This window comes from Schistosoma mansoni, chromosome 3 (genome assembly GCF_000237925.1).
Source record: "Schistosoma mansoni strain Puerto Rico chromosome 3, complete genome".
Classification (NCBI taxonomy): Eukaryota; Metazoa; Platyhelminthes; class Trematoda; order Strigeidida; family Schistosomatidae; genus Schistosoma; species Schistosoma mansoni.
This window is the reverse complement of record NC_031497.1, coordinates 11166554-11183558: the sequence shown is the minus strand read 5'-3', so window position 1 is coordinate 11183558 and position 17005 is coordinate 11166554. Positions and strand designations below refer to the sequence as shown.

The 17005-nt window shown below is 31.3% G+C and overlaps 1 protein-coding gene across 1 annotated transcript in view; it reads left to right on the top strand.

The window, feature by feature from the left end:
- Nucleotides 1–2182: 2182 nt before the first annotated feature.
- Smp_181390 (hypothetical protein) overlaps nt 2183–17005 on the top strand; it is a gene marked incomplete at its 5' end in the record, with an annotated part of 32259 nt that continues 17436 nt past the window's right edge. Inside the window, 2 exons of the mRNA XM_018799204.1 lie at nt 2183–2978; nt 6557–6766. Of these exons, the coding sequence (XP_018651016.1) occupies nt 2183–2978; nt 6557–6766 (1006 nt within the window). The remainder of the gene's footprint in view (nt 2979–6556; nt 6767–17005) is intronic.

The following is a 17005-nucleotide window of genomic DNA, read 5'->3' as shown; positions in this document are numbered from 1 at the left end:
CCTTAGTAAATCGTTTGTCATACTAATTAATAATATTCTAGAATAATCACTAAACTTATTTATCAATACACTTTGAACACGTGAATTCGAATCATTCAATACAAGTTTACATTCTGAACAGTTTTACTGATCTGTGAAAACAAAGTTTTCCTACAAGCTCTATGTTAATAGTCTAAACAAATTAGGTTTATTATCTTATATACAGTTGAAGAGAAAGCACAAAGTAAAATAAACTCATCACATCCTGCTGATGTTTTTATTCTATCTTTGTTTAAACGTTTTAGGGAAACAACCCGCATTACTGTTTCCTTACAAGCTAGCTTATTGGTACTCAGCATGTCTACAAAGTGTTTAAAGTCATAATCTATTACTCTCAAGTGATCAAACTTAGTAATCATCAAATGAATGTGTTAGTACTTTTTGTGCTTTCTATTTACAGTTTGTTGCTGTTGAAAAATAATCAACTTAATAAAACATATAGAACATATATAGTTTGAGGCATTTTAAATAATGGTTGTAAGAACTTTTGGTATTTTCTATTTTGTAATGGTACTTATTGAATGCCTAAAAAGGAACAAAAGTCGTCTCAATTTCTCACAGTTTACATAACGTAGAAAAAAATTACCACAGTTGTTAAAAGGTTTGTTCTACGTTTCTGCTTTTTCATACTCAGTTTTCATTGATACGACATTGTTCCCTGATTTGAAATAGTTGAAATAATTAAATTTTAATTGGAATGAATAAACAGTAAAATTTCCGTTCACATAAAGTATATTTTAAAGTTTCCTTCTAAGATGACTTGCAGTATAAGACATTTTAAATAAATGGTTACCTTTCGTCTTCACTCATAACTATAATTTCATTAAATGACCTGAACAGATCTTCACTGTAGGCATACGTTTCTAAGAAAATGTCTTTTGATCAAGTGATCAGTTGCAGTTACCATTACTGCGTTATGGAGCAGATTTTGAGGCATACTGATTAAGTATGTAGAAATTTCGAGCGTATATATGTATATATAATAGTTGAGATCATTAGTCAATTGAAGCTAGACCACCATGGAAATCCTGGAAGCACTGGATGGCCGTTTCGTCCTATTGTGGACTCATCATCAGTGCACATTTCCGATTCCGCCTTGCGAGGTCCGGATCCAGAACCTATCAGTCTCGCGGGCGAGCGCCTAACCTCTAGACCACTGGGCCGGCACCCAACGGCGTTAATGTCTAACTTCAACCGATCGACGAAGTTGAGCGACACATTCACCATTGTGTTCAGTGAATTACTATCTCACAACAGATCCGGTTGAACTCCACTGGTCACTGCTTCTCTTTATAACTCCAGGAAACATCTCTTAATCTCAACTACTGAAATTACTATAATATCCACAAAACCCCTTCTGATACAAATATTAATGTTATTAAAATAAAACGAAACGTCAGCTTCATTAAAAATAATGATTAAGGAAAATAATTATCAACATGGATAACAATAGAGTTTAAGGATGAATAGATTTTAATTTAAAGATAGCTTCTAATCTGGAAACAATTCAGTTCAGTGTACAGAAATACACACTTTCGTCGTAGTTCTAAGGTGCAGGAAATGGTACATTTTTACGTACACATACTATTTAATACTGATGAATGAATTAAAATGATAGTAATTTTATCTGCTTCATTTTATTGTTGTCATATAAATTTTCACATTAAAACTTATATCAATTTTTTATTCATTGATTCTTTTCCTAAAACTATCAGTACTTGATTAGAACCAATGAAAAATTAATGAATTTATTTTATTCCGTAAATATTTTTCTGATTGTATTATTTAAAATTACTGATCAAAGGATTAGAATATATAAAAATGTTGCTTAATGATTCTAAAAAATACATTGATGTGGAACACTAGCTACCGAATGAACTTATATTAACTGGAAAATATGCATACAGCACAAAAACGGTATTGTACTCAGAATCAGCCGACAACAGTTACAACTGATTCTTCTATTAATCAAATGGAAAATGAAGATTGGAATAGATTTCTGGAAAATGACTTTACTAAATTAATGGGGATTACTTCTCAAAAAAATTATCCATTTAACGATCAATCTACTATATGTATTCCGAATGATACCAGTACTACTTCTACTATTATTAATAATAATAATATTCCTATCACATACAAAATGAATGATAATAAAAATGGCAGTGTAATTAAAAATATTTTGGGACATGTCAAGGAGTTGCAGAAAAATTATTCTAATGACAATAATCGAGAAATTACTCCCAATTGTGATTGCTCAGATAATGATCTATCATGGACAAAGGATGTTTTCAATTCAAACCATTATGCCACTGGCTCTCTTGCTCTGACAAGTGTATTTATCAATGATACAAAAATGCAAAATAATCATCCAGTTAGTAATGAATTCATTTTCGGTGAAGAATATCAACAATCTAACTATCTATATGATCAACATTTTAATTCTTCACCTGTACAATTATGTTCACAAACTGATTATTCTGTAATGAGAACTTTGGATTATCCTTATATTGTTAATAACGAACATCCACATTATCTTAGTGAACACATTCAATCAAGTGATACAGAGTATTTAAATTATCACAATAATCTTCATATGGATTTAAGATCAAATGTCTCTGATTTTACAGATACTAGTATTGCTAGTAATCCGGATAATCAGAACAGAAGCGAATCAAAAGCAAAGTCATCAATCATGTTTTTAAATGATCACTTATGTGAGGCACAAGCACCAACTATAGAAAATTTGAAGTCATGTAATCGTTTAAGTCACCCAGATTCCTTTGAGGATGGATGGCTTGATGGTCAAAACAGTATACATCATTGTGCTAACTGGTCAGTTGATTGGACAAATAATACTGAGTCAAGTAGTAGATCAAACTATCATTCATCTAATTCAAAGCATATTCCGATAAACTTTGACAGTTTCCGATGTTTAGGTAAGTAAAAGTAATCATACTTGCTTTTAAACTCTAAATGAATTTTCCATATTTCACATTTAAGATAACTTTTATTCAATCATTATAGTGAGTTGTAAATAACTATCAGTTCCGTGTGTCATTATCGTAATACAAAGACAATAATGAAGAATTTAGTGTGTGAATTAGTGTCTGCTTGGTGAAAATTAGGATTACTTTACGATTTGCGTAAAATGACTTCTAAATACACTATAAAGTACTATTGAGTCACGCTTTCAACTATGGAAATACTAAATCTCCACAAAACCCCTTCTGATAATTAATATAATCATATGCTCACTAGTGACTGACTTCGAGAAGTACATCCAAGAGTTCTAGTGAGAAGCAGTGACCAGTGGAGTTCAAACCACTTCTGTCGTGAGATATCAACTCACTGAAGACAGTTGGTGAACGGTTGCTCAACTTCGTAGATCAGTTGAGGTTAGACATTAACACCGTTGGATGCCGGCTCAGTGGTCAAGAACTTAAGGGCTCTGGCTCGAGACTGGCAGGTCTTGGGTTCGAATCTCGCGAGTGCGGGGTCGTGAATGCGCACTGCTGAGGAGTCCCATAATGGGAAGAAACGGCCGTCCAGTGCTTGCAGGTTTTCCATGATGGTCTAGCTTCAACTGACTCACGCTTTCAACTATGAAAATACTAAATATACACAAAGCCCCTTCTGATAATTAATACTATGTAAGCCACTAAAAATAGTCCATGTACACAGATCCTCGTATTATCATGAAATGATCCAGAGAAACTACTTGAGTAGAAGAATATTAATCTACTATATTTTATTAGATTATAAATTAGCTTGCCAATTAAAACACCTTATTAGTATTAGTTTTACAAACGAACCTTCGTATGCAATATACATGACATTTAATCAGGAAAAATAAAAGCTAGAAATTGATTATGTCTCTTGCCTGTGTTTGTTCCTCTACATCTATCGATGATTAGTTACCACAATAAAGGAAATTTTCCAAAGTCGCTAATATCCCAGTTAAATTAAGTTTTAAATTTAATCTGAAACTCCGGTAAAAATAATTCACTTTTATATTGGTTGTTTGAATCTTCCCACTGCAATACTAAAGATCAATGGAAAGATTCGAACAACCAACACGAAAATGCATTAAAATTCCACCCCATTGTATAAGCTAGTGTCCGTTAGGACTCAGTAGATAAGTGGATAAAGGGATTGCGTTGGAAGCAAATGGTAGTGGGTTCGAGTCCCGGAGTGAATATCAACTCCAGGACGCAGGTACATCCATTTGATGAATCCCAAACAGGAGGTAGCGCGCGTCCCAGATTCCACTGCTAACAACTATCCATCTCTGCTTACAATGCTTGTGGTATAGATACTCTGAATGTATCAAAAAGGGCATATTTGTAATGAGCGATCTGGGTTTTAAGGGTTGAAACATGCTCATACAAGTAAACGCGTTACAATAGGTAAAATCTTTTTGCAACAGTTAGTGTCCGTAAAGTCTTAAAATATTTATCCTAGCAAATTATAGTAGCACAATCTACAGTAGAAGATCAAGAATACTAAATATACTCTGTATGTTGTGGTACTCGTAAACGTTTTCTGCATTATTAAATAAAAGTTACTAAAACCATGACAATTGTTGAGGTTACAGTCTTATATTTTAAGCGGCAATCAAAAAATGATACTTATGTTAGATGAATTAAAACTTTCCATATGTATGCTTGCTGCTAAAAACTACAAGACTATTAACTGTGATATATGCCAATAATGTTTTGTCTGTTCATGTGTTTGTAATACTGATTATCATAATGGTTTGTAGGTAAGCATGTAAATCCCTGGTAAATGAATGATAAAAATGATTCAAATGAGAATTTTGAATGGAATATCTTCAATAAAACACTAATTTAACATTATGGCAACATTTTGAACAAAATAACTTCCACTGACAAAGATCATTTTATTCTTCAGGTGATTGTAGAAGTTAGAAAAAACGTTTCACTATTTTTCCGTGGAGAGTAACTAAAATAGCACACCCGCTTCTATGACAAAATGATCACTTTCAATCATTAAAGCATGTTCTCTAGCTTGTAAAATTTGTTAGTTCAGTCCTTCTTATAACATGACATTTGTGAAATCATAGATCTTAGACAACGTCCACCAAAATCGCTTCATAAGCACTTTTCAAACGGGAGTTATTTCTTTTATTTATAACACAAAGACGATGGTGCAGTAGGGCACCCAAAAATGATATACACAAACAAAGCTGTTGTCCATTATCAAATAATTGTGTTACTTCGAAAATAAGTATATTTTCTGTAAAGGCTAGAACGATGTTTCTGCCATTTAAATATTTCCGTTGCTTGACGTTTTAGGTATCTACAGGAATTGATATTATTCTGAGTTATTTTTAGCAGAGTATCGTAAACATTTTAGGTGAACCAATTTCGTATGAGTTTTATTTTGTTAAATAATAAATATCATTCATTCATCTCCTTTTTGATTGATGTTTTCATACATTTATGCTTTCTTTCGTCCTAAAACATCAAAATATTTACGCTTGCTTCGTGTGTTAGAGATATAGTTGACAAATGAACCATTATCTTCGATTAAGGTTTGGTTAGTTCTTCTTCCAGCTAAACATTTTCAGGGTCCTGTTTCAGTTCTCAGTTCAACTTTTGAAATAGATTCACTTTCTGACTTTTTTCTACTAAATAAGTTTTAATTTGTATTTGTACCATGTGTGTTCGGGATCATTGATCAAAATATTAACTCGATCTTGTGTTTTATAAAGTCTGGAATTCTGTTGAGATTTTTTTTCGTTTCTTGCTGAGATTACATTGATATATTTGTTGGTTACTGCTATGGTATTGGAATTCAAGCATTTTCTGCACTTTTTTTTTATATAAAGCTACACTAAATATGACACCTAAACTAAAGTATCTAAGTCTGGCTTTAAGAGCTTGCAATTAGCGAACAAAAATTCACTCAAAAATTGAATCAGATCAAATAAATACACAATTATTATCAAATTGTGGGCTACATTAAAATAGGAATTCAGGGGAAAGTTCGGTTCACTTAAGTCTTTTATGAATGAATAGTAATGAGCAATACTTAATAAAAATATTATTTAAGAAAATAATGTTTTTCTAACAATATTATGGTCATGAACTGTTTAAATGTGTAAACTGTTTACACTGTAATAGGTAAACGAGGATATATTATTCATTACTGTTATTTATCCAACCATAGTTTGTTGATTCTATAACAGCTACACCTATATAGAGAAAGAGTAATTATTTTGATCCTTAAAATTATCACAGTGGTTGAATCTAGATATTGTCAGTTGTTTAACAGTTGTTTGTTTATTCGCGTTACCAATGAATTTTAATTAAATGTATACTGACATTATCGTTGGTAAATACTTAATGATAATGGCTGTTGATTTGTGTTAACTGGTTAGATTTTGAGTGTCTCATTCAAATAAAACAGTTAAACTTTCATGTGTAGTTTTTTGTTTTTACTGCATTACACAAGCTAAGAGCTAAGGCATATTTTTGATTCTTTTTGAAAGGCGCTACTTCCTATATCGGTGCTAGAAGTCCAAACTGTAAAAAGGACTGTCTAGCTACAAAGAATAGTGAATCGGTTGACCATTCATATAAAGGAGTTCCAAACCTATCTAGTAATCACCAATTTGATTCAGGACCCAAACTGTGCAACGAGTTTGGTAGTTCTTTATCTCCACAATCAGAGTCAACGAAACTATGCAATGTTATTTCTAGTAAGTTTTTAATAAGTTTTTTATAAAATGTTTTAAATTTTTATTGAATAAATTGCTAAATTGTGTTTGGAAACCTCAAAAAACCAAGGTTAATAAACTTTTTGTCATCTCTTTTTACATCACCAAAAATGATAATAATTTTTACTCGAGTCCAGTAGAAAGGTTGCTGAAAAACATTGTATTATAGAATTTATATCTGTAGCTACTTGACTTCGACTAATGCCCTGGTTAATCAGAAGGATGTAGGGCTGTCACCAGTCGTTATTCATGACCAGAAGTGATCATCCTTACTTATGGTACCCTTTTTGTGGTCTTAGTAGAAGTTTTACAATAGATTTGAATTATCTTGACTAAACACTAATGTAATAATATTTGTTTCGAACTTTTTATTCAAGTTAAATTTGGTTACTGAATCGTTTAACAGTTTTCACTTCATAAGTTCGTAAAAAGGTCTTCATTTTATAGTTCTTTTTAAGTATCGGAATTCAAAAATCGTATTACGAAATTCTATGTCATAGTTATGGATTCTCACTAGACCCAGAATTCTATCTTCAAACAGGTGAACAAATAAATTTTCCCCATAGAATATTAAATTGTTCAATCAGTTTACAAGGCTTACCAATATAAAATTGAAGGCATTCATAACTCCCATTTTACGGAAGACTTACGCTTGATTTCATGAATAAAAAGCACTATCATAGTCAACAGTTCTTCAGTTAATTTAAATCTTTAGATTTAACTTTTAAGAAGGTTTGAAGAGCATAATTCACTTTTAAAACACCACCTAAAATTAATGTCTCTAAATGGCTAAAGATATTTACTTAATTAGTTATTTAGCAAACAAAATGGTACTTTGACTCTGACACCTTTTTCTTCAGTTTTATGAATTAAATAACAAATAAGCGAAGCTAAACACACAAATTCATATCCTCACTACTTGTTTAAGGTGAAATTGCTCTATAAATGTATGCTCCGGTAAAATTGACATTCTTTTGATAGAAAGATAATTTTGTCAAAGTTCAACTAAATACCTTGTATCCCATCAAGAATGCAGTAAATAATAAAGTATCGTGTTATTACTTCAGTTTTTTTCTTAATGATAATTTAACTTAATGAAAGGCTTTTATAATTCCCTAAATAAATTACTTTACAAATTTAACATAGCCTATTAAAGTTGTGATTACTCAGTTACTTCCTTACTTGCTTACGTCTGTTACTCCCAATGGAGCATAGGCCACCGACCAACATTCTCCAACCGACTCTGTCCTGGATCTTCCTTTCTAATTATATTCAGCTTTTTTTCATTCTTCTCATGTCTGTCTCTATTTCTCGGCGTAATGTGCTCTTTGGTCTTCCTCTCTTCCTTTGGCCTTGGGGATTCCATGTGAAGGCTTGCCTTGTGACGCAATTGGGTGCTTTCCTCAATGTGTGTCCTATCCAATTCCAGCGCTACTTCCTGATTTCTTCCTCCATTGGAATCTGGTTTGTTCTCTCCCACAGTAGATTGTTGCTGATAGTGTCTGGTCAACGAATCCGAAATATTTTGCATAGACAACTGTTAGTATACACTTGTACCTTCTAGGTGATGGCTTTCGTAGTTCTCCAGGCTTCCGCCCCATACAGTAGAACTGTCTTGACATTTGTATTGAAAATGTTTGCCTCGAACAAGTCAGTGAGCTGTCCTCCATGCACGGTTTTTCAGTTTAACCCATCATAGGAATTTCGTATGATATTGACTATCTTCTTAAGCACGCCGTAGTGTCGAAGAAGCCTCCATAGTGTTGTCCTGTCCACGCTATCACATACCTTCTCGTAGTCAATGAAGTTGATGTAGAGTGACGAATTCCATTCAATTGATTGTTTCACAATAATCCGTAGAGCTGCGATTTGGTATGTACATGATCGATCCTTACGGAATCCAGCCTGTCGGTCTGGAATTTGGGCGTCTACGGAGTCCTTCATTCTGTTTAACAATACCCTGTTGAAGACTTTTCCTGGTATTGAGAGAAGAGTGATGTCGCTGTAGTTATCACACTTGCTAATATCGCCTTTCTTTGATATCTTGATCAGAAGTCCTTCTTTCCAGTCTGTTGGTACTTATTCTTTATCCCAAATCTTACTGAAGAGAATGTGGAGTATCTTTGCAGTTGCTGCTACATTTGCTTTCAGTGCCTCTGCCGGGATATTGTCTGGTCCCGCTGCTTTGCCGCTCTTGATTTGTCTGATGGCCATGCTGATCTCTTCGGTTGTTGGTGGACCAACATCGAGTGGGAGGTCCGTGGGTGGAGCTGGTCGATTCAGGAGTTCTTTGAAGTGTTCTACCCACCTGTTTCGTTGTTCTTCAATGTTGGTGATTATCTTGCCCTCCTTGCTTTTCACTGGTCTTTCTGGCTTACGGTAATTTCCAGCGAGTTTCTTTGTTGTGTCATACAATTGTCTTATGTTTCCTTCTCTTGCAGCCTTTTCCGCCATCATTGCTAGATCTTCCACATATTTAAGTTTGTTGGCTCTGGTGCTCCTCTCTATTTGCTTGTCTGCTTCTGTATATTCAGCTTGTGCTTTGGCTTTTTCTGCTCTTGTTAGGCTGGTATTGATTGTTGCCTTCTTGTTCCTCCTTTCTTGAACTTTATTCAGTGTATCAAAAGTGATCCATTCCTTGTGATGGTGCTTCTTGTGGCCCAGAACCTCCTGACATGTTGAAGTGATTGCCTCCTTAATCCTTTTCCTGTTATTCCCCATGGTAGTTCCTTCTCCAGTGAGTGGATTTTGAAAGTCCTGGAACCTGTTGCTGAGGTCTATGTTGAATTTGTTGAGTCTGTCAGTATCCCGAAGAAAAGCTATATTAAACTTTTGTGATGTTATCCGCCCCGTTGTCCAGTGCTTCTTGAGTTTCACTTTCATCTTGGCGACCAGCAAACGATGATCTGATGCTATAACAGATCCTCTCTTAATTTTCACATCCTCCATCATCCTCCTGAACTTTTTGTTGATGCAGATATGGACAATTCGGTTCTGCGTAGTGTGATCCGGTGAAGTCTATGTGGTTTTGTGAATGCGTTTGTGTGAGAGCATAGTGCCGTCTACGACCAGTTTATTGAAGGCACATAGGTTTGCAAACCTCTCATCATTTTCGTTCCTTTCTCCCAGTCCATGTTGTCCCATGACGTCTTCGTATCCAGTGTTGTCCATTCCAACCTTGACATTTAAATCTCTCATCAGAATGGTCAGGTCCTTTGTTGGGCACTTCTCGAAGATCGACTTCAGCCTATCGTAGAATTGATCTTTAACGTCTTCATCGTAGTCGTTGGTCGGCGCATAGCATTGGATAACGTTCATTGTAATGCCCTATTTCTTTGTTTTGAAGGAGGCTTTGACGATCCTTGGTCTACGAGATTCCCATTCTATAAGTGCATTTTGTGCTTGTTTGGACAGCATCGATGCAACTCCTTGTCTATGTTGGGCATTTTGTTCTTCATGACCGGAGTATAACAGAAGCACTCCTGAAGCTAGTCTTTGTTGTCCAACCTGTGTCTAATGTGTTTTACTGATCCCAAGCACCTCCAGGTTGTTTTCTTCATTTCTGCAGCAATTTGGACGGCTCTCCCGGTTTCCCACATTGTCCGGACAGTCCATGTACTTGTAAAAATTGTTGCTCTGGTTGTTAGAAAGAGCATCGGTCTCGTGACTTCCGTAGAATCTCGGTTTACATCATGAGGGGTCATAATTATTCCTTTAACTCCCAGGGCAGAATTTAAATGGTGTTATCAGTTATGAAAATCCTTTGAAAATTCTTATGAAAATTTCCTAAATTATAATCGAATATTTCCAGGTTATGCATTAATAAGATTGTTGAACGTTACATCATTGTATTCAACACTATTTAATCACTATAGTAAAGCGTGAGAAATACTCTAGTTTTAGCATATGTTACCAACTTAATGACTGAAATTTCAGTGCTTTACAATTCGAAAAGCATATTGTTAAATATGTTATTTGACTGCATGAAATATTACTTTTACACATATATTATTAGTACATTTTTAGTACACATTAGTAGTATATCCTAGTGATCAAGATAAAAAATCGATGTTATCCAAATTGGTTTCATGAAAGCTCCAGGTTTTTTTTATCTGAGTTGTCAAATTAACAAAAACTGACAATCACTAGACGATTGATCACTTTCTGTGGAACTCATATTAAGAAAGTGGCTTTTTATAAGTATTTTAAACAGTTTACTTTAATATGACTAAGAAAAAAATATGGGATAGATGATTGTTTTAGGTTGTCTAAAATCACAAACGATGACTAGATTTCGTTATCAATATTAGGCAACAATAAGTGTTTAAACTTAAAATTTAATGCAAAGGACGTACACTGAACTTTTGCCAACTGAATTTCATTACGAGTTTCTCAAGTTATAAAAACATTGTTTATAAAATGAATTTTCGAATTGCTTCCTATTTTATCTGAGTTCGATGCTCGTCCGCTGAATATTTCTAAATGCGGAAGCAATATGATCTAAACTATCATCTATAATAGCTGTTAGAATTTTTATATTCAGTTCTTAATTAAAAATATCTGTTTCCTCCTTGGTTCTAGTCATAGAAGTTTACACAACCTGTTGCATATGTTACATACATTTTCTAAAAGAAAATATGACACAAGTATTTTAGTAACTGCTTACAAATATACAATACTAAAATGTCGAATAATTACAATAAATGGTACAACTTTCCACAAGATGATACCCATCACGCCATGCAAAATGTAAGAGACACTGATTCAGTTTAGATCTACTAAACATTATAACAAGAATTTTCATAACATAAAAATATTTGGCTAAAAGCCTGGATAAGTTGTCGTCAAGGTTTAGTAAAATAAATTCCGACATGTACAACTAGTCTTTTTTCAATACAAATGAAATGTACATTTAAGTTTTAAAGTTTACAATATGAATGAATGAATGATGAAATGATTCTAATATTTTATTTTAAAAAAAAACATCATCTAATTAATTTTCACCCTCATCTAAAAATAGAAAATAAAAAAGAATTAAAAATTCATTTTTGATAAAAATTTCTAATGATTAGAGAAAAAAAGTGTTTACAATAGAACATGAATTATATTTCTAGTTATTGGTTAACCACTATATATATATTTTTCTTTTTAATTTCCAAAATTTTACTCTCTCTTTATCTCTTACTAGTTTTTACTTACTTCACTCTTATTTCCAGTGAAAATTCATTTTTATCGTAGAAAAAAATAGAATAAAACGAATGGCAAAAAACAATTTAAATTAGTCAGATTTAAATAGTAAGATATATATATTTACAATAAATTCAACAACATAGATATATATATTCTAACGAGAAAAAAGAAAAATATTATTTTGACTACAATACAAAAACATATCGAATCTCCTAATATAGAAAAAAAAGGGCACAATAAAACGTTTTGCTCATTTTTATAAAAATGTCTCATGAGAAATTAGTTAATCAGACAAAATTTTGCTCATGCTATAGAAAAAGAAAGTGAGGAGAGAGGGATAATACTCATAAATAAATATCTGTGTATATACTTCTGTATCTCCCTATTTATTTATCTGTCTTCATGTATGCATGTATGGACATATTTATCAACACTCATATATATATATATATATATATATATATATATATATATATTACTTTCAAGCTACTGTCTTTCTGTTCACGGTCATATGTTTATATTTTTGTTTATTTATTACTTGTTCATCTATTTTCTACCCCCTCTCCAACTCCTATTTCTCAATCTCAAGAAACCATTTAATTAGCTTAAACAATAAACTGATAACTTCTGTTATAGACTACTCATTCAAACGTCTACCGAATTATATGCATGGAACATAGGTTTGATTATATTTAGTGTCGATTTTTTCATTATATATATATATATATATATATATATATATTAATTATGTTTAAACTAATAAAATTATATAAAGTGAATATAAACCAAAATATGGCAGTCATGGCTAAAAAGGAAGGTATGTTCCTATTGAAAGTGTCAAGAGGTAAACATTCACTTTCATAGGAAACTCCTTTAAAATAGGGAAGATATTGAAATTAACTTAATTGTATACGAAAGGGAAATTGAAAGTTTATTTAGAATTCCGTATGTTACTCAAACTGAAATAGAGCTGCATTAATTCATGATCATTTCTTTGTTATAGCGTAAAAATATAAACAATTACTGTCTTTCTTATTTGACACTTATCATAAATTATTTATACTGAAATTGTGCTACTTTTTATGTCTTTTATGTGAAAGACTGTAATTCATAGTACAATAACTGGATTTCGACATACTAATTTTGACAGTCTAATAAGTTGACTTGATAACTTATTTTAGATGGTAGACTTATCTTCATCGCGTTCATTTGTGAATTTCGTCTCTGAACAGTTTCAAAGATACTTTACATGTTGAATTTTATCTTGCAAACTACAATGAAGTTGATCATTGTACAAAAGAGTTTATTGAAAATAAAGATTTTAGGAAGATAAATTGTATTGTTGAAATGCTATGACACAGCGAGATTATGTGCGAAACCAGAGATATTATATACGCTTTTATCTTCTCCATCTTTAAAAGTAGGCACGCTTATCTTTAACTACAAAATGTGAACAATGAGTTTTATTAGTATTTGGAAATGTTTGTAACATATCCTAGTTGATACTGAGGTTTGTTTGTCAATGTAAACGTAAATATTATTATCAAAGTAAATCCAGTGCCAAACAGGAAGGAAAGCGCTTAGTGACATCAACTGCTAGTCACTGTCCAAAAATAATTGTAATAACTTGGATAGTATGTCAGGAAATTTAATGTATAACAACAAAGGTTACTTAACATCTTACGATAGCATCACGGTGCCTGGAAGTGAAGAAAAGATTTAAAACTAATGAGAAACTGTAATATTACATTATTCAATAGCATAATTCAACTAATTTAATTACCTTTTTGTTTTTACTGAAATAATAAATGTGCCAGGAGATCTAATGAAATAATACAGAAAATATTAGGATAATGAGAAGTAAAGACTTAGGTAAATATAATAGTTTTGAACATTTTAATTGAGTACAGAAGTTAAACCTCATCTCATTGATATTCATGTATACTACTGTTTTTGGTTGAAAATGGAAAATATTTAAAAGTTGTAGGCAATGTTTCTGTTAGTACAATCCTAAAGTCATTCGGCTCGTTTCTTGAATCATTTAGATCTGTCATAAGTTCAAAGAAAGCTCTGATCCCTATCAAAGAATGAGAAAACTGATTTAAAAATTAACTCAAAATCATGATGAAAGGGAAGAATTATTATTCTTTTGATCATATAAATATTGTGATGTTATTTTTCTATACTTTCATTCATAGCCTTATCAGGAACACAATTAAAATTTCCAAACAATTAATGTTCAAGGTTTTGCTGGACTATGTTGAACATATATTCAATTAAGTCTAAGGAAAACTAACTTACTAGAGACAATTGTAGGGATTAATAAAGGATTCCATAAAAGTTTGTAAATACTTTACATATAAATGCAGCTAAAATAACCCAGATTATGTGGAATTTATTTCATGTAAGCTTAATTGAATGATACACATATGTTATGAAGTAATTTATCAGCTTTAAAACTGTTTGTTCTACAAAAGGAATACGGTATGACTTGATGAGTAATTTTTAACAGGATGAGTACTTTTTTCTTTAAAAGGAAGGAAAAACCTTATTTTTTATCTAAGAAAAAACCTTTTACTTCAAATTATTGCTGTAATTCATCAATTTTACATTTTTAAAATAAGTAACAAATCAGTAATGAATGTACTGTTAGTTCAATGTATCTATTTTTTTTTCTGTTCGTTTTTTGTTTTGTTGCTTTTATCCGTTGTTGTAAATTTGTAATTTTGTCATCTGTCAATGAGACTACCCACAATGAAATAAAAATAACTTAGTTTATTTATTCTGTAAATATTTCACATATGAAAATTATGTGCACATCTATTTTTGTACATACATATACCAAGATATATGATTTTCATTGACATCTATTTAAATAGATATTGGTACTTCTATTACATTTAAGAAAATCTTTTTTTTGGATTTATTTAGCATTGTAACAATTTATATTAAACAAAATAATTTAAAAGAACTCACATGTTCAATATAAATTATATAACAGTTTATATTTACATTAAAATGTGATTTGTGCTGATCAACCGATATAGGTGGTATTTTGACACCTACACTCTTAAGAAAGTGTTTATAAAAAGGGAAACTATTCAAATGCAACATATATGTTCTTTTTCTTTGTTTTATGTAAAAAGATTTGTAATGAAAGACAATAATGAACAAATCTTTTGACATTCTTCCAGTAAAAAAGAGAAAATATACGTAAATTTGAGATACATTATTGAACATTTCTCTAAGTTTCTGCCCCATGAGAGACATTTTTAAGCAGTATACAGAATGATTTAAAAGCATTGGCTTACTATAGCCATTAAGAATACGGAAACTATCAAACGTTGAGTGTATATAAAACTTTTATTTTTTAAATGTTATCTAATTTAAGATAAATAGAAGAATATTTGTAACTTATGAAATATTATTTTCATCAACTTATTTATGTAAAACTACGTATAATATCAAAGGTCAATAAACAACTTGGTAATAAGAAATATATACCAATAGTTAAAATCTTCACTAGAAAAATGCACATTTCAATGAACTCACCATTTTATTGGTAGAGTAATCTTTTCATAACATGAAACTCTTGATAATATAATCTGATTTGTTGCATCTATTGATGACTTACTGATGAACTCCTATTCATTATATATATAGTTAACTTAGACTCAACATTTCCAGAGATAATAAATTAAAATTCTAGACAATGAAATATTTCAATATAATTTGTGTTAAGTTATCACTAGTTTTGTTAATTTTTAAAAATTCCTATTGATCAGCTTTAATTTATTTGTTCCATGCAAGGAAAAACCTTAAGATCTATTTGAAAAATTTACCCTCTCTATGATAATCTTAAATATGTCAAGCGTGTAATTATAAAAGAAATGTGTTATAATTATAAATAATTTACATCTCTTTTCTTTTTATTCTAATATTTTTCTCCTTGTTTTTTTTTACTTGTTAATATAATTTAATATAGTAAAAGTCAAATTTACTTTGATTATGCCCGCGGAATGCCTATGCTATTTAATACTAAGTCAATCAGTCTAAGAAAATTTCGTTTCATTGTTTGTTGTTACTTTGTATTCTAGTGAAACAAAAATGACATAGCAGATAATAGCAAGCGCTTGCGTTAATATATATATATATATATAGTTTATGAAGGATTAATAATTCAATATGGTTAAAATTCCATCTTTTTTTTCTAAATTAAACTAAATTAGCAAACATATGCTTTCATCAAAGTTTGTTGGATAAGTAGTAAATGAAAATTCTTTTTTAAAAAAATTACTTGAAGCACTACTGTTAAGTCAAAATAACTCCAAAAATGAATTCACTGTATTTTCATGGAATATATTACACTTGATGATGCATACAATAACTGAACTATTATTTTGTTGTTGTTGAACATTTCCTTAAATTTTCTGATCTAAGATTACTGAATGAAACGATTAAATTTGTAAATACATGTTAAGGGAAAGAGTGTAATGAAATACTACTTTAGATAAAAATCATTTAATGAAACTCAACGTTAAAATATTATATCATTCACAAATGAATAGTGTTTTTGTTACTTTTACTTTTTTAATGAAAATGCTATTCCAGTATTCGCCTGTTTCCGTTGTTAATTTTCAGTGATAATAAGGGTTATCAGCCTTGATATTCCGTAAAATATATTTATAACTGCTTTTGTAAGCAATATATTTGACTTAAATCAGTGGGCTGCAAGTTCAAACATTTCATTTTCATCTCAATTTTCGAAACTGGGAAGTATCTGTACTTCAAACAAAATTGTATGTAGCTTAAAAGCCTAGCACATTAACCTGCACTTAGTAGACGAGTTATTTGCTTGTGTTTTGGGATATCACTCTACCAACTTTGATTTGGGATGTCTGGTACTAGTAAAAGCTATTATGTAAAAAAGGTCTAGCTCAAAACCTAGCTCACAATCGTGTACTTGGCAAATTATCCTTGATTGACATTACAATAACTCGAAGTTCAGCGAAGGAATCTCTTTTCAACGAA